Consider the following 21,183-nt stretch of genomic DNA (forward strand, 5'->3'; position numbering starts at 1 on the left):
TCTTGAGTAAAGCTTTTCAAACATATAATTCTCTGAAATTCCAGTTTTCCAGTTATTGAATTAGGCTTACAATTCATGTCAAAATTGAGAAACAATTTTTATTTTATCTATATATATATATCTGTGTGTGTGTATATATATATATCTCCTTGCTATATTCTTGCGTATAATTCTACAGGTCTCTTTTTCTTCTTCCTCTTTGTCAGAGATGTATCCTGAATTTTTTCTTTCTCCTTGATAACATAGTTTTACTGTGTTGAAATTCCTAACATGCAGAGAAAGAAGAATGGGATTTTGCTGTGCCGGGGGATGTTGCGATACTCAACTCGGTTCCATACCCATTTACAAGAATATCAAACCTCTCAAAATTACTGAAATATGACTGAGAAAAAATAAGTCTAACTAGATCTGTTGTGTGTTTAGAGGTGCATAAATCAGTAGGGAAACAAAGGTATGTTTATGCAGCTGTTGAAGAAGGTCCTTGTTCAAAGAATCCAGCCACATGTCTGTCATTAATATACATAGCACAAGGCAGAGATGTAAAGTCTGCTTCAGGAGAGGTCACAAAAAGACATCGTTCACTTTATGTATAATGCTGCTTATAGATTCCAAAATAATTTGAGCTGCTAACTGATGAGTTATTGCAAAGGCCTAATATGATATCTGCATTTTGGAAAGCCTCAGATCATTAACTGAATAAGACAAAAAAAAAAGTCACAGGAGAGAACTGCGAGAGTGTAAACTTTCACACATTGGGACTATTAACTAGAGCTAAAATTAACCAAGGTGCTGGTTCACATTTAGAGCAGGAGACTGAAATGGTCTTGTATTCCTCTACATTTCCTACAAGGAGCAAGTGCACAGCTTGTGCATGTTTGCTTGTCCTCCTGGAGGCTTTCAGAAAGTGAACTGAGCAATCTGGAAGTTCTCTGGCCCAACCAAGCAAACCTTGGCACAGAATTAATGCAAAAAGCAACCAGCTTCATTATGCTGTGGGCTGCCTTAGAGTGTGTGTGTGTGTCACAGAGGCACCCCAAAATGACCCCAAGCAAATGTAAGCTTGAACAGCTTTAACTCAGAACAAAAAACTGAGCAGACTGAAACCCATGCAAGCAGAGAATTAATCCAAAATCAATAAACACTCCAGCAGCACTTTATAAGCTGCAGGTTCAACATACCAGTTGAGGATATTATTACTGTACAACCACACAAGAATGATGATCCACAGCGTGCGTGCACTTGCAAAAAGAGACCTCTCTAACTCAAGGGTACCCAGAAGAAGTAATTGCTTGCCTGGGGGGACGAAGGGCTTGGTCAAGGGTGTGTCCAGAAGAAAATAATCACTCACCAGGGAGAAGGTGAGGGCACTCAATCCTGGCAAGTCTCCTTGGATGGCTTCCCTGATCTAAGGGGAGGGCTCTGTTCGCAGTCCTGCTGCTCTGAGAAGACCACTCAGAGTCTTTGGTAGGTGTCCCCTCCATTTTATAGGCTGGTCGGATCTGGCTGCGGTCTTTACAAATGATATCCAGAAGCTTCTCTTGGCCTGGGCACCTCCTTGGCTGAGGATCCTGTCTGTTGACTGAGGGTCATGTCCCTCCTGCTCTCTCAGGAGTCACCTGGGGTGGGGGGATGTGATGGTCTGCATGGATCAAGGTGAGTACATGAGGACAACCACAGTAGGACACAAAAGTGCTAAAGAGCCATCAGCTGTTATATTGAAAGCTCTGGACCTTACTGGGGTGTGTGCAACTGCCACAGCAGGTTAACCTCAAGGCAGCTCTTTAAGGTATAGCTTGGCCATTCCCGCAGTCCTAAAGTGTTGCAGTTACACATGTTATATCCATGGCACCTGTCCTAAGAGCTGGCTCTGCTCTCTGGTGTGCAAGGTCAATGCTTACTTGCTCTCCAAAGGCTGCTTGTGGCCCGCTCACACCTGCAGCAGCAGAATGCGTGGGAGTACACTGCTGTCTGTTGTTGTATGGTCAGTGATGGTGATCTTGTCCTTATAAACTTCAGTATTATCAGTAGTACGTAGGATTTTTTTCATAAATCTTATGTGGCAGGTACTATAGCTGAAGTTCAAGGGGACTGACTGGTTTTTATTGGTTTCTCCCAGGATGGTTCTTTCTCAAGATAATATCTTATTTGCTTCTATTGTTCCTAAATTACTTGAATAAATTGTTTCTCAGTAACATATCAAATGTAAACAGCAGCTAATTCTTTTAATCATCTTCCCTTTTTCTGAGTGATTTTTTTTTTTTTCAGAAGTCTCTCTGTATGGATGCAGTGTTGCTTTTTTTGCCTAGTTTCTTTAGCATTTGGCTATAAGTGGGGTGTTTTCCACTTTAACTATCAGCTAAATCTAATCAATTTTACATTAAGAATAATCTAAGTTTTTATATTTCTATACATTTTTTTAATCATTCCATAGATGAGAACAGTGGTTTTTTGAACTTGTGTGAGACACTTCAACGTGCTTCTGTGGTATCTTCACATTTCCCTGAACAATATGGAGGACTCAAATCATTGCTAAAAAGCATGTAAACCGCACAAGACTGCTTTTGTCACAAAGTGGTCATTTATACTGTCTGTGTTTTTGTTAGACCATGTCAGATGGGAAGTTTGAAAATGTTTTGAAATACAGCCTGGTTAGAGTGACCATCTGCCTTCAGCTTATTTTACTGTCTACTGTGAAAATAGCTAGAAGCTGTTTAGATGCAATAATTTAATATTATCCAGTCCAGGTGTGTCTGTATGTGCAGTTAATATAACTTGAATTGCACATGACCATGTATATTAAGCTTGTATCTATTAATGGACATAGTAATTATTCAACTGAGACTGGGAAGAGGAGTGTCTTTGGAAAAGTGAAAAATAACATAAACTTCTCTTATACTGTTTGTCAGTTACAAATTTGAAAGCTAGTATGTCTTGATATATAAAGAATTCATTAAAAATTAAGAAGTCAATACAACTTTTTCTTATGGGTTTTCCTACTTCAGTACTATGTGGCTTAGCTGTGTAAGTTTATGTGACCTTAAGTTCTAACAGTTCTAATACTTCAGGGGAAGGATAGAGGCAATTAAGAGTTTGTATGTTGCTAAAACTAGGAAAGTGCTGTTAAAATAAATCTTTATTTTCTCATTTTACTTTAACAATAAGTTGGCTTCACTTCTACTTTCCATAAGAAGTGGGCTGGTATCTGCAAAATTAACTGAGAATCTAAAGATGCTGCTTCTTTCTAGTTTAAACAGGAGCCAAATGTTTGGGACCATAAGGTAGGTTGTCAGGCATAAGAGCATTTACCTCATTCTCCTTCTCTCCTTAAATGTGCTAATAAATACTAAGGTATATATTGGAATTGCTGGTATTATTACATTTCTCTTTTCCGACTTACCATGTGTAATGATTTAGTGAATCTATGTATAGCTTAGAGTTCTGGGTAAAGTAATTAAATTGATTTCCCAATGTATTTGAAGTCTTTCCGCAGTCATTGCCTTTTATCATTGCAGAGCCATTAACTAATAGTTTCCATCCCAGGACAATGGAGTGGCTAGAACATGAGGGAAAATACTTCTCTATAATAGATCTGCAAGAAACTCATGTCTACAACAGCTGGATCTTCTGGAAGCAGAGTGTAGAAATCAAATATTTGTTACTATCATTTTAGGAGGAGTGAGGGCTGATAAGTGATGAGAGGCATTCACATAATCAGAGAGAAAGAACAGAGAGATGCTCTCTAGGAGAGGATTCTTGTTTAACTGTGAGACCAGCTGAAGAAGAAAGTGTAAAGTATTGAAAACCAACACGTCAGTTTGGAGAAAAGTCCATATGCAGCAGGGAGGGGAGGATCCTGGCACCCTTCAAGGACCCTGACATTAAACCTAAGGGGTTATCTAGACTGGTAAGAAGAAGAAATTAGGTGAACATTAGATTTGTCTTTTATCTAGCTCTGTTTTTCTTGTGCTTCTGCAATAAAGATGAGTTTGTCTCAGAATCAAGATCAGGTGTTTTGTTTGCTTTAATTAGCATATCACTGTTAAGTGAATTGTAAAATCAGTATTGCTGTGGACAGAGTTGGAGGAAAGAGTATGTGTAAGCCACCTGGAAGTCAGAAAAGCCCTGGGCAAGTCCTGGAAGCCTATAGCAGCATTGCATGTGATGAAAGAGGAGGAGAGGCTGTGCTGACGAGATCCCAGCCTAACCCCAACCTGGGAAAATGGGAGCTGGCTATTGACCCCATCTGAGGGACCTCCCTGAAGAACTCTTGATATGTAGTGCTACCCCTTGAGATGGCTGGCTGTGGGACTGTTCAAAACTATCTCACAAGTAGGAGTGGAGAGTTTTCAGAACCACGCGCAAAGGGCAGTGATCTGATGCTGGCTCTGTAGCCCAGCTGGGAGAGGTGCTGTTGCGTGAAATGTTTTATTTAGGTGTTACATAGATCCAAAATATGCCAAGAGTACAATTTAAGTTTGAAGAAATGAAGGTTGCAAGAAATGAGGATAATGGGAAATGAGCTGGGAGTTCTTGACTTGATCTACTTAAGGGTCTGTTACCTGTTGTCTCACCTTGTAGAATCTGCAGCTCCAGCTTAGTTCCCATGATTGCCAGAGCGAGAGGGGGACAACTGGAAACCTGAGTGGATTTCAAAAAAACTGAGCTCTCAGTGTTTACTCGCAAGGGGAGAAATAGGAAAAACATTTTTCTCTGTCTTCGACTTAAGAACGCTTGTGCCACACACAGTAGGCAGTTCCTTCCTCTAGGGTGATCTGAATTCAATTAAGAAACTGTAAGCATCAGATTGTTTTGCAGTTATTTCTGTTTCTCCACAGGAGCAATTAACAGCACCAGGCTCCAGTATCCTGCTCCCACTCATACAGGAGATACAGCTCCTCCGGCACTGAGTGCATGTTTAAGCACTTACTCTTACCACCGTTACCCCATTTCGGCAGACTGTAGACACTAATGTTTTGCATCTGTGACTTCGAAGGAATGGAGAGGGGTAAGAAAGATGTAATGCAGAAGTTCAGAGTGAAGGAAACTAGTAACATACTGCTTCAGTTTATGTATCAGTGAAAAAACTGGCATGAAGTCCGAAGAATAGCCTAGGATGGCCCTCAGGTAATTTAGGCAGCATGTTTTCCTTTAGTCAGGCTGAATGCTTCAATGCAATTTATAAGCTACTAAAGAATTTTGGTTTTTTTCCTCAGCAAGATGTATGGTTATCTAAACATTTTTTGAGAATAAGGAAACCAAGAAGTAAATCAACAACTGTGTACAAAGGTTATTAATCCTTCATTCTGTGCCACTACTGAGATAGTTCTCAGGATATTAGCAGAAATGCTGTAAGGCAACATTGTTCCAATCAGGAAAAATAGCAGATATATTACAACCCTCTCATTTCCCTAATGAATTTTAAAAGTACTTTAAACCTCACATAATAACTAATGTGCATTCATCTTGACCCTTACAAGTGTGTAATGAGTGCTAAACAGCAGTGTAGATCAACAATTAAAATGGCGTATGCTAAAAATGTTGGTAGAAGAGAGACAGTGCTGCTTCTTACTGCAGGGGAGGAAAAAAAACTGTAGGAATTAAAATGGATAGACCTTCCCATTTGTAAGTAGTTTATTCATCATTTGCAATCCAAATAGGTTCTTCCATTGGAAAAAAATAAAGTCAGATTTTGTAGAAAACTTGAACTTATTTCAGAAGTACATTATATCAAGCTAATTGTGAAGAATTGTCCCTGCATTGTTATCATGGTTTAGCCCCAGCTGGCAGCTAGAGCCACATGGTCACTCACTCATCCCTCCATCACCCCTGTTGGGATGGGGAAGAGAACTAGGAAAATAAAAGGCAAAACTCATGGGTTGGGATAAAAACAGTTAAATAGTGCAGAAAAAGGGAAAATATAACAACCATAATAACAATGGAAGAGTGTACAAAATGAAGGATACTCACAAACTCAGAAAAATTATGTCCAGACCGCACCTGAGCAGCAATCCCCTGAGTACCGATCATCAACATCCTTGCACCAAACCACTAATCCTTGAACAACAGAGATCCAGAGAGCAGGTTGTGCTCAAACATGATCACATGGCACCACCGGTCCAAAGAACAAAAAGCACCCCAGTCACTCAAGCAGTGAGTTCCTCCCCTCAGCCAGCCCCCCAGTTTATATTCAGCATGATCTTACATGGTATCAAATATTGCTTTGGCTAGTTTGGATCAGCTGCCCTGGCTTTGTTATCCTCCTAGCTTCATGTGGAGATTAACTCTGCCCCAGCCAATTCCAAGACATTGTCAGCTTTCTGTGAAAATTATCTCTATCTTGGCCAACTGAGCACATTCCAGCTCTTCTTCTGTACCATTTGTGTCGTGCTCGGGTCTTACACTTACCAATACGTTCCAGTTAATCACTAGCAGTTTTTCTACAAATAGATATGGATATGCATGCAGAGGTATTATTCCCATAGTCCATCTTATCTCTTTCAAATGCTCATTGAGTTCATTTAGTCCATGACCTTGGGTTCCATCTGTCATAACAGTCCCTCAGAGCAGGGAGGATGTGGTGTGATGTTAGAGTGTTGCTGTGGAGCATGCACAGTTTGGAGAGGGTCTGCAAAGTGATTTTATTCCCAAAGTCATGCAGAGAGGAGCATCTGTTTTTTCTTCCAGTAATGCCTCTACCTAGCATGTCAGACATTGCTCCTGTCCCTGTACTAGTGTGGCTATCTCATTCTCAGGTAGCAACTAGAAAGAGAACAACTTATTACCATCTTAGTTTTTGTTAAACGTTTGAAGTACTGTTACTCTCTCAGTAGTCATTTGGGGCCCAGAGAAATACCTTTTAGCACATTCCTCTTGTGTATCCACATAACTTGGTAATTGTACTTTATATGAGCCTATGTCTGATACTGCTACATAGATAAGACCAGGTTCAGTAGCAACCTGTTATTCTGGATTTATAATAGACGTGAAGCATCTTTTCCTTCATATGTCTTCTTCATTAGAGGTGTGGGCAAGGCTGCAGCTGAACAATACAGTCAATTTGGATTTTGGACAGCACCATCAAAATATTTGCAACTGCACAACAGAAAGTCCAGACCAAGTACAAACCGCCTTTGCTAGTTCAAATTTGTTCTAGAAATATTGACAGAAAAAAATTGTAGAGCAGCCTGTAGGTAGGATCAAGCACTGATAGTCAGCAGAGCTGCAATCTGCTGCATGCAGTAGTCTGTCATATCTCAGCTACTATGAAAACAACAGGTACGGTGAATTCTCTGTGGTGTGATTTGATTTGGCAGATAGGTTGGCATATGCCAGTTTGATCCAGGTTGAACTTCTGTTGCTCCATGACCTAGTATTGTAGAGATCCAAATTTAATGAACGGAGACCCGCTTTTTTAGGCAGTTCAATAGTGTTGCATAGTTAAAGACGGTTAGAGTTCTGGTTTTGACATTTTGCTTGTATTGGTATGCTGTATATATAATTTACACAAACCCTATAAAACTGTTGTAAAAGTCATGTAGTTCTGTCAGATACTCTTACTGCTTTAATTCATATTTTTCTTTTTTATAAATCGAGCCTTGACATCACTTTCCTCTGTATCTCATGGAAACATAGCAATTTCTAGCCCAGATTTCTAACAAATTTAAGTTCAACATTTCTTCTACCAACAGGTGACTTCCAGCCTTGGTGTCACTTCATCTTGTATTTTACTGACTTTTCTAAAACATCTTGAAGCACATGGGGATGTCTGAAGAAAAATATGGACTTAAAATACAAATTTTTAATAGTGATAAATTATTTCCTGGGTTCTTTGCAGCTTCATATTTTATTACTGTTGTACCTCCAAGACAAAGTCTTCCCAAATTGATTTTACTGCATGAAAAAAGATTTATTGTATAAAATTTCTACCAATAAATAAATAAGCTGACAGGGCTGGGAATTCAGGGAAGGAGGAGGTGGGAGGATGGGAAGTGCCAAGAAGGCATGTATTGCTGTTAGGAGTGCTGGACTTTTCTCATTTGAAAAAAAACAAACAAACAAACAAAAAAACCAAACCAGAAGTAGTAAAGCAGTGTAATATTCCAGGAAAACATTATAAGATACAGAGAAGTAAATCTCACAGCTGATGGCCAGACAGGGCGATCACTCTCCTGTGTTTGGAGCAGTACCATAGCATCACAACAGCTGCACAATAAGGTGATACTCACTGAGAGCTCGCTAGAAAGACAGTGGACTTGCTGTGCTAGAGGATTTCACTGGCTTTCCACACCATTAGGCAGGCAGAGCCAATGAACTGATGGAGTATCCTGTTAAATCATATGGAAATGTGAGGAGGATGAAAGACTTCCTTTTTATGCCAGGAGTAAGCTAGTACATTTCATGAAGGAATATAACTGCATGGAAAGAGTGTTTGCGTCTTACTCCTTTTGAGTACATGTTAAAGGAATTTTAAGTCTTTTTTGTGTTTGTCACGGTCCATTTGGTGATGGACTCATGATGGTTCGTTTACCTTGACCTCAAAGCACAAAATTAAGGCAACCAAAATGCCAAGGGGTTAAAATTCAATCAAACAGTGTTACTTTATTATTTTGCCTGTAAAGCAGCACGCGATAGAGAAAGTAGGGAAAAAGGGAAAGAAAGGAGGGAAAGAGGGTTTGTTACCACCATGGGTCCAAAGGAATCCCTATGGTCCCAGGTCCTGAACAACATCCTGCTGGTTCTCTGTCATGATCTGTGATCCTTTGTTGGGGAGATCTCAATGATGTCCAGTCAGGAACCATCTTCCATGCTTCTTCACTCCCCTCACTTCCATGGGTCAAGGCAAATCTCCACCTTTGTTTCACAACCCAGGCTTAGCTGCGCAGGCTTGAAAAAATCCTCGCTTCACTTGCCAGAACCTGTCTGTGCTGGCATCGCCTCACATCCAGGGGTCTCTTTCTGGTCTGTTGGGTGACCTCAAGACCCTTGGTGACCTTCTGGGTGTGCTTTTCTTCGTTGGCCTTTGTAACAGGGAGGAGGTGGGGGGCAAGTTTGGCTGAAGCAGCACGTGAAAATCCATCTTCTGGACAGCAGCTATTGTCCCCAGGTTGGAGAGACCTGTGTAACACAGTTCCCTTTAGGAGGTGGGGGCAAGTTTGGCTGAGGCAGCAGGTGAAGTCCACACAGCAGCTATGGTTACCAGTAGCCCCCAGGTCGAAGAGTCCTGTGCAACACAATTGTTCTCCTCAGGCTTCTCTCCAAATCATTTTCCAATTCTTTCTATCAGGTCATCTGTTCCCTGATGGCGATGGTCAGGCAAATACTGTTCGTCAGACCAACTCTTACAGTGCTCCAGTGGAGATGACAGTTTTACCAGTATCCATACAGAGCTGGTGATGTGTGTTGTTTTTGTAATATTTGTAATATTTTATGATGAAACTGAGCTAGTCTTAGTTAATATTCTTGTGAGCAAAGCCGTTATTCAGTGAGCAAACATCCTAGAAGAATGTTAGTTTTGGCTATTTGCAATTTAATCTCAATAATTTGTTGAAAAAATGACAGAGTGCAATAGAAGTTAGTAAAAATCAGAGTTAAAAGCTTTGACAAAATGGTCTTAGCTTTCAGTATGACTTAGTATAGCCCATAACATATATATTAACACAGAATCACACAGAATTGACTGGGTTGGAAAAGACCTCAGATCATCGAGTCCAACCCTTGGTCCAACTCTAGTCCGTTTACTAGATCATGGCACTAAGTGCCATGTCTGATCTCAGTTTAAAAACCTCCAGGGATGGCGAGTCCACCACCTCCCTGGGCAGGCCATTCCAATGCCTGACCACTCTCTCTGTAAAGAATTTCTTTCTAATATCCAGCGTAAATTTCCCCTGGCAGAGTTTAAGCCCATGCCCCTTGTCCTATTGCTAACAGCCTGGGAGAAGAGACCAATCCCCACCTGGCTATAACTTCCCTTCAGGTAGTTATAGAGTGTGATGAGGCCTCTAAGCCTCCTCTTCTCCAGACTAAACAACCCCAGCTCCCTCAGCCTCTCCCCATAGGTCTTATGTTCAAGTCCCTTCACCAGTCGTGTTGCTCTTCTCTGGACCCGCTCCAGCACTTCAATGTCTTTCCTGAACTGAGGGGCCCAGAACTGAACACAATACTCTAGGTGTGGCCTCACCAATGCAGAGTACAGGGGAAGGATCACTGCCCTTGTCCTGCTGACCACGCTATTTTTGATACAGGACAGGATACCGTTGGCCTTCTTGGCCACCTGGGCACACTGATGGCTCATGTTGAGCTTCCTGTCAATTAGTACCCCCAGGTCCCTTTCTGTCTGACTGCTCTCCAGCCACTCTGCACCCAGTCTGTAGCGCTGCAGGGGGTTGTTGTGACCAAAGTGCAGCACCCGGCACTTGGCCTTATTGAACTTCATCCCATTGGAATCAGCCCATTTTTCCAGTCTATCCAGATCCATCTGCAGAGCCCTCCTGCCTTCCAGCAGGTCGACACTCCCTCCCAACTTGGTGTCATCAGCAAATTTGCTGATGATGGTCTCAATCCCCTCATCTAAATCGTCAATAAAGATGTTAAACAGGACTGGACCCAACACTGACCCCTGGGGAACAGCACTAGTGACTGGCCGCCAGCTAGATGCAGCCCCATTCACCAGCACTCTCTGGGCCCAGCCCTCCAGCCAGTTCTTAACCCAGTGTAGAGTACACTTGTCCAAGCCATGGGCTACCAGCTTTTGCAGGAGTATATTATGGGAGACAGTGTCAAAGGCCTTGCTGAAGTCCAGATAGACCACATCCATGGCTTTCCCCTCATCCACCAGGTGAGTCACCTGATCATAAAAGGAGATCAGGTTGGTCAGACAGGACCTGCCCCTCCTAAACTCATGCTGGCTGGTTCTGATCCCTTGTCCATCCTGAAGGTGCTGTGTGATTCCATTCAGGATGATCTGCTCCATAACCCTGCCAGGCACCAAGGTCAGGCTGACAGGCCTGTAGTTGCCAGGGTCAGCTTTGCAGCCCTTTTTGTGGACTGGGGTAACATTGGCCAATTTCCAATCATATGGGACCTCCCCAGTGAGCCAGGACTGTTGGAAGATGATGGAGAGCGGCTTGGCAAGTTCTTCTGCTAGCTCCCTCATCACCCTAGGATGGATCCCATCTGGTCCCATAGACTTGTGAGGATCCAGATGGCTCAGTAAATCACCAACTATTTCCTCCTGGAATACAAGGGGCCTATTTGGCTTCCTATCTCTGTCAACCACCTCCAGAGATGAGTTGTCCTGAGGGCCACCTGTCTTACTGGTAAAAACTGAGGCAAAGTAGGTATTAAGTACCTCAGCTTTCTCCTCATCTTTGTTAACTATATTTCCCTCAAAGTCCAGCAGAGAATGGAGGTTTTCCTTGCCCCTCCTTTTGTTATTAACATATTTGAAGAAGGACTTTTTATTATCCCTGACAGAATTGGCCAAATTAACCTCAAATTGCACTTTTGTTTCCCTGGGTTTTTTTCTGCATGATCTAGTTATTTCCATAAATTCTTCATAAGTAGCCAGCCCTTTTTTCCACAGTCGGTAAAGTCTCTTTTTATTTCTGATTTCATTCAGAATCTCCCTGTTTAGCCAAGCCGGTTGTCTTCCCCGCCAACTAGCCTTTCGGCACACTGGTATAGCCTGTTCCTGTGCACTCAAAACCTCCTGCTTGAAGCATGTCCAACCCTCCTGGGCCTCCTTGTTTTTAAGCATTGTTTCCCAGGGTATGCTCTGAACTAGACTTCTGAATAGGCAAAAATCTGCCCTCCAGAAGTCCAGCGTAGAGGTTTTGTTAATGGTTCTCCCTGCATCTCTGAGTATTGAAAATTCTATTATTTCATGGTCGCTATGCCCCAGGCGGCCTCCAGCCACTACATCTCCCACCAGCCCTTCTCTGTTTGTAAACAGTAGGTCTAGCAGGGTCTTGCCCCTGGTAGGCTCATTTACCAGCTGATGAAGGAAATTGTCCTCTATACACTCTAGGAACTTCCTAGACTGCCTCTTCTGTGCAGTACTGAGCTCCCAGCAGATATCCAGCAGGTTAAAGTCACCCACAAGAACAAGGGCTGTTGATTTTGAGACATCTGCCAGCTGCTTGTAGAATAATTCATCTCCTTCATTGTCCTGGTTGGGCAGTCTATACCAGGCACCCACGAGGATGTCAGCCTTGTTGAACTTCCCTCTGATTCTGGTCCACAGGCACTCAACCTTGTCACTGCTGACCTCAAGTTTAACAGAGTCGAGTGACTCTCTAACATATAAAGCCACCCCTCCACCTCTCCTACCCTGCCTGTCTTTTCTGAAGAGCTTGTAGCCACACATAGCAGCACTCCAGTCATGAGAGTCATCCCACCATGTTTCTGTGATGGCAACTATGTCATAGCTTTCCTGCTGCACGATGGCTTCCAGCTCCTCTTGTTTGTTGCCCATACTGCGTGCATTAGTGTACATGCACTTCAAGTTGTCTGCTGATTTCACTCTTAATTCGGGCTTTCCATCCTTAGGCTGATCTTTGGAGAGCCCAGTTTCAATCCCTTCCCCCTTCAAACCTAGTTTAAAGCCCTCCTGATCAGCCCTGCCAACTTATGGGCTATAGTGATCTTGCTCTCCCTGGAAGGATGAAGCCCATCTGATTTGAGGAGACTAGGTACCATGGAGTTTGCCCCATGGTCAAAAAACCCAAAATTTTGACGGAGACACCAATCCTTAAGCCACCTGTTGATGAGATGGGCTTTTCTACTCCTCTCTTTATTTAGCTCCTCATCCATCCCAGATAGCACAGGAACTGAGGCAAATATCACTTGTGCTCCCGTCCCATGAACTGACCGATCGAGTGCTTTAAAGTCTTTTTTAATTATATTGGCACTTCTTCTGTTGATGTCCTCGCTGCCAGCTTGGACTACTAACAGGGGATAGTAGCCTGAGGGCTGAATTAGCTCTGGAAGCCTTCTATTAATGTCCCTCACCCTGGCCCCAGGAAGGCAGCAGACCTCCCTGTGGGATGGGTCTGGGTGACATATAGGGCCCTCTGTTCCCCTCAGAAGGGAGTCACCGACTACTACCACTCTTCTTTTTTTTTTTTCTTCTTACAGCTGCAGTTGTAATCCTTTTTGTAGATGAGGTCCATCCAGGGGGCTCTCCAGGTGGATCTTCTTGGCTGTCCTCTGCCTGATTTTCAGCGTCCAGGGCCTCATACCTATTTGTTAAGGGCACCAAGGGTAGTGATGGAGTTTGAGAGAGGGTTCTTTTACCTCTCCGATCAGGGACCTGTTTCCATTCCCCCCCATCAATTAGATCTGCTCTATCTGCCTTATGGCAGGAGGGACAAGGCTTTGCCATCTCCTGTTGCATACCCTTAGGAGTCAAAAGAGTTTGACCCCACCAGTCAATTTCTTCCTCACTCTCCCTAATGCTCCTTAGTCTTTCCACTTCTTCCTTAAGCTCTTCCACTAGGCACAGTAAGTCATTGACCTGGTCACACCGTACACAGGTACCTCCCATACCATCCTCTGGTACTAATGCCAGGCACAGATACTCTGCACAGCCAGAAGCCTGGGTGGCTGCATCCTTCTTGGCAGGTAGTGTCTGTGTACACTCTTTGTATTAATGGCAGTGACAGCTTTCCTTTTTCTAGAAACGATTGCTACCCTTAGTTAAATTGGGGACAAGAAAACAAAATGAAACCCCTGACAAACTCACCTACAAGAGCTAGTTGTGTCCAGTCTACTTGCCCTGCCACACCCCAGTCTGTGTCACCAGCAACAAGTGAGAAGTCTAACAGCAAGGGGTGACAGAACCTCTGAACCCTACTGCACGAGCAGCCCCAGTCGCTGCTGCAGCACAGTGTGGGTAGTGCTCACCTTCCTCACAAGCACGTTCACCTCCCAGCGCCTGGTCGCTGCCCTCCCGGAGGCTTTTTCAAAGCAAGAGGGAGGGGGTGTCACCCCCGTCACCGTGGTAACGGCCGCGCCACGTCAGCCGGCTCCGCAAGGGCTGCCGGGGACTCCCGCGTAGCGGAATCGCGCGACCAGAAACACCCTCCTTACCTTCTCTTACCTCTGTAGCTTCGAGATTTTCGCTCACGGCTCCGGCTGAGCTGGCTTCAGTCAGCTGATCCGATGAACTGAACTTAAATATTAAAGTAGTTTGTGAATATCTAACTTTAAAAGCCGTCACATAAGTAATGGAATACCTACTTCAAGCCTCCTTTCTTAGCACAGCCAGTGTGTTATGAGCTAAATTATATCTTTAATTGTTAAGATGCCCAATGATGCTTCTTGAAGAATGGTCATTGGATGATACTGACAAATCTGGCCAGGTTGACAGGACAGGTGAATTCCAAGCATTACTTTGCAGCACTGGGTCTTTAAACTGTAGTTGTACTCCCTTGTATTGGCACAGGGGTACCTCCACACACACAGTATGCACCTGTGAGAAAAATGTTTCTTCACAGCTGCTAGATTGTTAATGTTATTTTTCAGTTGGTAAATACAATCATTTTCCATAGGTGCAGTGTTACAAATGGAGGAGAACAAATGTTTTCAGCTGTGAACATTGTGATATAGATTCTGGCCATGTCTTTACTGTCTTTACTTCTCAGTTACCACTATATGTATACTTCTTATCCACTACTTGTTAAAAAATGCACAAGTTTTTTCTGCTTTTGCTGAGTAAGACTCTTTCGGCTTTCTTTATTTCCCAATTATCTTTTCTCCAGCTAATAGTATCATTAATAGCTAAAATAGGGCTGTATCTCTGAAGGCTGAAATCACCGTGAAGCGAGCGAGTGAAACTCAACACTCCACACATTTGTATAGCTTTTAATGGAAATGCGCTAAGATTTCTTCTAACTGGGCCTTTTTAGTCTGAGTGCTTCCTCATCCAAACTGCGTGCTAATGTAGGCTGCATGGAAATCAGTGTTATGCCTGAGAAACTGCTTTTTATCGTGTATTAGGCTGCATTTAGTGCCCTGTAACTCTCTCAGCAGGCCACATTTGAGTTTCAATAGCAAAATGTTCAGGAAATGCTTTCACCTCATCCCATTTTTCCTTGTTAGGAATTTACACCTCACACTGAATCCCAGGGCTTCAGCTTTCCTTCCCTAGAGTATTAATCCTACCACCCTATGCTGAACAGAAAATCCACCTGCCGTTACTGTGAGGAAGCACTCAGTAAAGCAGCAGCAGTCAATCTTTTTTCGTCCCACTGGTGCAGCAGAAAGGAAAAACGGGGTAACATGGTGCTGCTCGCTTCCCCTTTTGACTTAGACTCCCCTCCTGACCTCACACCACATCTTGTCCATCTCCCTGGAAAGCTGAGAAAGGGGATGTCAGGTGTCGCTCAGGCAGCCTATGAATCAAGTAGTCTGGGCTCCTGAGAATTGTTTCTGGGAAAGTGGTAATAAGAATGTCTGTATGAATAAAAATTGATTTCTATTTCAATGTTGCTTACAAGCTCACAAGTTTGTATTTATTTCTTTTGGATAAACCTAGTTCAAGTCAGTATTCATTAAAGATCTTTCTTGGTATATGCTACTTTTCTATACTCTCAGTATTGTTAAATTTCTGTGTTTTGCTAAAAGATAAAAGCTCATTGTATAAATTTTTCATGATTGCAAATGAATGCATTCTTCTCTTCACGAAACTTCACCTAGCAAGGAAAAGGATAGTTATTTAAGAGATACTCCCTTTGCATATATTACTCTGCTTGAAATTTGATCAAATGATCAAGGAAGGATTTTGAAGGTATTTCTGCAGCTCATTATGAATTCTATGCAATGCAATGTCTCAACTTTATTTTTGTCTCAGAAGTATATGTCTGATATAAAATTCCCTTTTGGCAAGGAGAAAAGATTTTAGGATTCCACAGATCCATATTCTTTTGCTTATGGCTGTGTCCCAGTTGAAGTGTTAGAATTTCCTTGGAGATCTTTCACAACCAGGATCATGGCTCTTTCGGCAGGGTATGGTGCAAATTGGCTTCCTGTTTAAACTGGTTAATTCTCTGGAGATGCTAAGAAATGTGTTGTTCAGCCTGGTAGTACTAATCCAAAGAGACATAAAAGGGAAGAACAAGACCCCTATGTTTGGAAGCATGAAAATGTAGAGGCCGGTGTAGTGAGATTTGGTTTATCAGTTAAGGTTTTATTTTTATAAAAAGGCAGAAACTTGGATATTTCAAAGTCATATAACAGCATATAATGTATTTTTGTAATCTCTTGTTCACACAATGGATTTATTTCTTTTGGGATATGAGAGAAAAGTAAATCAACTAATTATTTTCAAACAGCCTCATACTTTGATTTTATTCCTTGTTCAGAAGAATGGGAGAAATAAAATTAACAGTACTTTATTCTTTGCACCTACAGCTGACAGTAAGTAACAGCAATTAAAAATCAATTGCATGAACTGACTACTCTTCATTCATTTAAAAGCAAGTGCTGTACTTTTTGTTCACACCTGAAAACCAGTTGAATCCTTTAGCCCCATTTTTTTCTCCTGTTAAATAGTGATCTGTGATAATAAGCAATGAGATACCTCAATTCATGGACATTATCTCTGTCTGCCCTTCCAGGGGTCACAAGCGCAAACTGGATGAAGATGATGCTGCCAGTGAATCCAGTAAAGAATCTAGCAATGAAGATGAGGAAGGAAGCAGTTCTGAAGCTGATGAAATGGCAGCAGCGCTTGAAGCTGAATTGAATGACTTCATGTGACATTCATGCAGAAGACGGAGTTTGTAATTATACTTTATTTCTCATAAACAAATCGGACTTCAGATGAGTCCCTATGTCAGTACTCAATGTGTTTCCAAAATGTGTGTGTATATTTTGCAAAGCAACACAAGAGGTGATACATTATTTTACAAAATCGGAAATAGATGTTTTTAAGGTGTTTTACTAAAGGAAAATATACTTTTTTAAGCAAAAAAAGTATTAAATGGGACTTGGTGTGCTATGCCAAAGACATGTTAGGAGCTCTTCAGAACCTTCATTTACGGGACAGTGATAGAAAAATTGTGATTAAACATAGAGCAACTTTTGCAGTCTGTGGCTTATGGGTAACGGTCTTCAAAAAAAAGGAGGAGATGAAGATAGGATTGTCTGGGTGGTACAGCAGGAACCTGATGAACTGGTCATCCTTTTCCACAAATAAATGCTATCAAATATAGAAGGATTTTTAAAATAAAAAAGAACAATTTATATTTGTATAGAAACAGAGAACGTGATATGCAAGCTTTGTGAACTCTGCACTTGACCCACCTGTCATTTGTTTCTAAGAGAATACATAATGATCAAAACTCATGTTCTTAAGTTACTTTGTGGAATAGTTGGGTTCTTTAGGGACATCATTTAGATTTTAAACTTTCCTTCTCTGTAACCGGAAATTTAGCACAGCATACTGAGTGATTCTGTACTGCCGTAAGAAGCATATTCACCCATTTGTGTTGTCTTGGAAAGAACGAGTGCTACTTCAGTCTAGATAAGATGTAATTTCTTTGACGAGAGATCTGATGTAAAGTTTTTGTATATTCTATTTCATATTTGACCCACAAAACAGATTTTCTTTCATTTAATAAAAATCCATTTTGTACACTTTGTTTCTCCTTCCTGTTCATTTGCTTTCATCAAATCCAAGGCACCTTTCCGTATTATCTTTCCTTTACTCTGAATGAAAATAATAAAGCACAGTGAAAGCAACTGCAAAATTGTAGATTCAGGCAGTAACTGAGGAAGAGGAGAGGAGAGAAACACTGGCTCAGCAGATCTCCTTTTCTTTGGTATGTGAACTCTTACATTCTGACATTTTCTTGGGTCTCTTTGAGTTGCCTCTGAAGATACTGTAAGAGTTACTGCTCTGTTATGGAATTTCTGAGGCTAGAACCATGGTTTGTTCTCAATTGTTAGAAACTGGAGAGACAAATCCTTTTAGAATGTGTTAGCAAAAGAATCATTAACTCAGATGTCATGGTTAAAAAGTAGTACTCTCTCGTGCAGAAATACTTAATTTTGCCACTTAGCAGTAAAACAGAATACTTCAACAGAATCTTGACGGTTTACAAAGAACAGCCTAGTATTCAAAGCTTCATAATGGCAATGAAAGGAAGATTGAGAAAATAGGGGAATCTTTTCAGATTAATACTGCTTTTCTGCTTCAGAATGCAAGGTCAGCATCCACAAGACAAAAATAGTGTTTTCTGTGGGAAAATGTTAAACTTCTTGGACATTTATACAGGTACGACATAGCTGAAGTCTACAGTGACCTGCCTACTGTAGTTCTCCGTGAAAACAGGAAGGAATTCTCCAAGTGAGTTGTATTGTATAACAAAAGACTAGGTCTTGTAAAATGGGAAATCAAAGTAGTTTTTTCAGCAACTTAAATGCAGCCTCCCCAGCCATCAGAGGATGACTCGTCGCAATTAAATATTAAAATGTCAGGGGTTGTGGGGTAAGTTTTTTGTTTTCCTAAAATAAACCGAGTTGAAATTATACCAACTTTTCAGGTCACTGTGATGCTGGTAATGACTTGACAGCACAAATTTCAGCAGAGGCTCATTCTGGCTGATGCTCTCTGCCCGTCATGCAGCTCTGTGGCAGCATTCGAGCTCGCTCTGAGTGCAAACACAGCCAGCCAGCAAAACGGAGTAGGCTACTGTTAGCTCAGAGATGTTCTGCCTCGGTTCAAGCTGCTTATTGGATGCTGCTCTCCTGGCACAGCAGTCTCGTAGCACTGCAGGGAGTGGTTCCATACATGTACAGTTTGAGAAGCTTTTTGCTGTGAAAGGCTGTATCCTCTTCCCAGTTTAATTTATGGCTGCCACTTGGGGTTTAGCTGGTGGTGTGTGTGTCCGGGCAGGAGTCCTAAAAGTGATCAGCACTCCCCTAGACCAAATATCATGTGGAGCCCTGTGTAAACACCAAGTGAGGGCTCCCCACCAGACTGAGAACTGCATCTATCTAGGAGTCTGGTGTCAGTGCAGATTCCTCCACCTCTATGGGAGCTGTGAAACCCGCAGTTAGCACTGCACACAGAGACCCGGGGAGCAGAATTAAAGCCAATGACCGTTACTGCACAGACAATTCTTATTTTGACATTATTTACTCCGGTAGGTTTCAGAGAATCATAGAGTCATTCCAGTTGGAAGAGACGCTCAAGATCATTGGTTCCAACCATAACCTAACTCTAGCACTAAGGCATGTTCCTAAGAACCTCATCTCTACACATTTTAAACACCTCCAGGGCCGGTCACTCAACTGCTTCCCTGGGCAACCTGTTCCACTGCTTCACAACCCATTCTGTGAGGATTTTTTTCTTAATATCCAACCCGGACCCCTGCTCTCCAATCCTCAAGGTGTGGAGGGGACCTAGGTTAGGGAGTTTCAAGAGGCATCTACCCATTGCTCAGAGCCAAAGCAACCCAGAAGGCATTGAGTGTGCTTTCTGTCTAGAAGACGATTCCTGCTCCTTTAGATGGTTATATTAGTAAACTGATCACCAGCCTCTCTCTCTGCACAAGCAGGAGACAGAAGTGGAAACTGAAAATGTAATAGGTGATAAGTTAAATGCTTTGGCTAAATTGCCAACAAGAAGTCTTTTGATATACGAAGATACCACTTAGTCCCAAAAACTTAGGCTTTTTTCAAGATGCAGGAACGTCCTAGGAAAGGCAAGAAATGTGCTTTGTGAAATGGCTTTTAACTCTTTATTAAGTAACTCACATCTCTTGACCAGTTGTTTGATCCAGTCTTCTTGACTTGCTTCTGCATGTGAGGTAGCTAGCAAGGGCCTGCTGCCGGCAAGGGCTCTCACAGAGCAGAAGCAAAGACCAGACTCCCACTGAGGCAGCTGAACGTACTGAGCAGGGCTGGTTTCTGAAGAGGTACCAGGCGTGGAAGTGAGCACAGAAGGGGCATAGAGCACGCCTTACTTTAGTAAGTTCTCTGCACATGTGTTATCGCTGCTCTCCAGGAAAGATGACTCCTAAGGTCTGACAGTTAAGAACAGGTAAGAGCAGTCATTTCCATTTAAAGACCAGCAGTTTTACGTTTTCCGTCTCAATCTGCCCTCAGCAGTTCTTAAGAGAATGGGAAGCCATCACAGCTCTATGTAGGGGACATGCTGGGACCCATGATAAAAGCAAAAAGCATTGGGTAGTGGCCACATTTTCTCTTTGTGCCTGTACTGGGGAGGGGAGAAGACGAGAGAACAGTGTCACTTAGCGCTGAGATGTGAAGAACTCCAAGCATGCAAATCCTTTTTCTGTCAGGCTTTGTGTGAGTCTTCTCAGTGCTAGATGGTAACATCCTCTGCAGAGGGTGGAAAGTCTCAAGTTTCCTTCTTGGCACTACTGCTGGCAAGAACAGGTGACTGTCATACAAGCGTGAAAATCCACACACACAAACCTGGAGCTGTACCTAAAGATTTCACAGCTCAGCCTATTTTTACTACAGTGAGCACTGCAGTAGATGGCAAGTCACAGAATGATTATATAGTAGTCCTGTTAAGAAAAGTGGATCTCTTCATGTAGCTGAAAATTCAGCATGAGAAGTCTCCCAGAAATTATTAAATCAGACTTAGCCAAAAGGAAAGCATTCATGAACCATTTCTAATTATAAAACAAAAGCACACACAGAAGTTCTTAAAAACAGGGTATTTTAAAGTAGAAGTGTTCACTGGTAACTAAACCTTCAAGTCAAATTGATAACCTCACAAACAAAACAAAACAAAACAAAAACAAAACAAAACAAAAACAAAAAGTGTGTTTATGTGATATGAAAGTTAAATTAGGAGGAAAGCTGTGCATTATTTCTTTTGCAACTCTCCCCAGCAGAGTCTGCAAATCCTTTCTTTTCCTTGTTCAATTCAAGTTTATGTGCACCATGTGGGCCACTCCATGCTTTGTCTTGGCTTGTCTCCTTTACTTCTTCACTGAACCCTAGCCATTAAGTGCCCAATTCTATCACCAAAGTAACGTTTTCCATCACTGTCTTTATCTCATAGGTCCCAGTTCTCACTACTTGCATGCAAGCTTTTTATAAATTGTTTTTCCTATCCAATACCACGTTCTTTTGTCATTTCAGAAGTGTTTGGATCCTGGCATCCAGCACAGCCTCCTTCTCCCACCCTCTCTGAGCAACAGG

General features: G+C 42.2%; 1 protein-coding gene across 3 annotated transcripts in view; it reads left to right on the plus strand.

Annotated features, from left to right (window-relative positions):
- Nucleotides 1-17,637, plus strand: part of CTDP1 (CTD phosphatase subunit 1) — a 109,985-nt gene extending 92,348 nt beyond the window's left edge. For 2 of the 3 annotated variants that reach the window (XM_080338692.1, XM_080338691.1), the window contains one exon: nt 16,617-17,637. In XM_080338692.1, the coding sequence (XP_080194818.1) occupies nt 16,617-16,640 (24 nt within the window). In that variant the 3' untranslated portion in view covers nt 16,641-17,637. Of the gene's footprint in view, nt 1-4,835; nt 5,006-16,616 lie in introns of all 3 variants that reach the window. The other variant, XR_013921733.1, reaches the window with a different exon arrangement.
- Nucleotides 17,638-21,183: the final 3,546 nt, after the last annotated feature.

Source organism: Nesoenas mayeri (assembly GCF_963082525.1).
Source record: "Nesoenas mayeri genome assembly, chromosome: 2".
In the NCBI taxonomy this organism is placed as follows: domain Eukaryota; kingdom Metazoa; phylum Chordata; class Aves; order Columbiformes; family Columbidae; genus Nesoenas; species Nesoenas mayeri.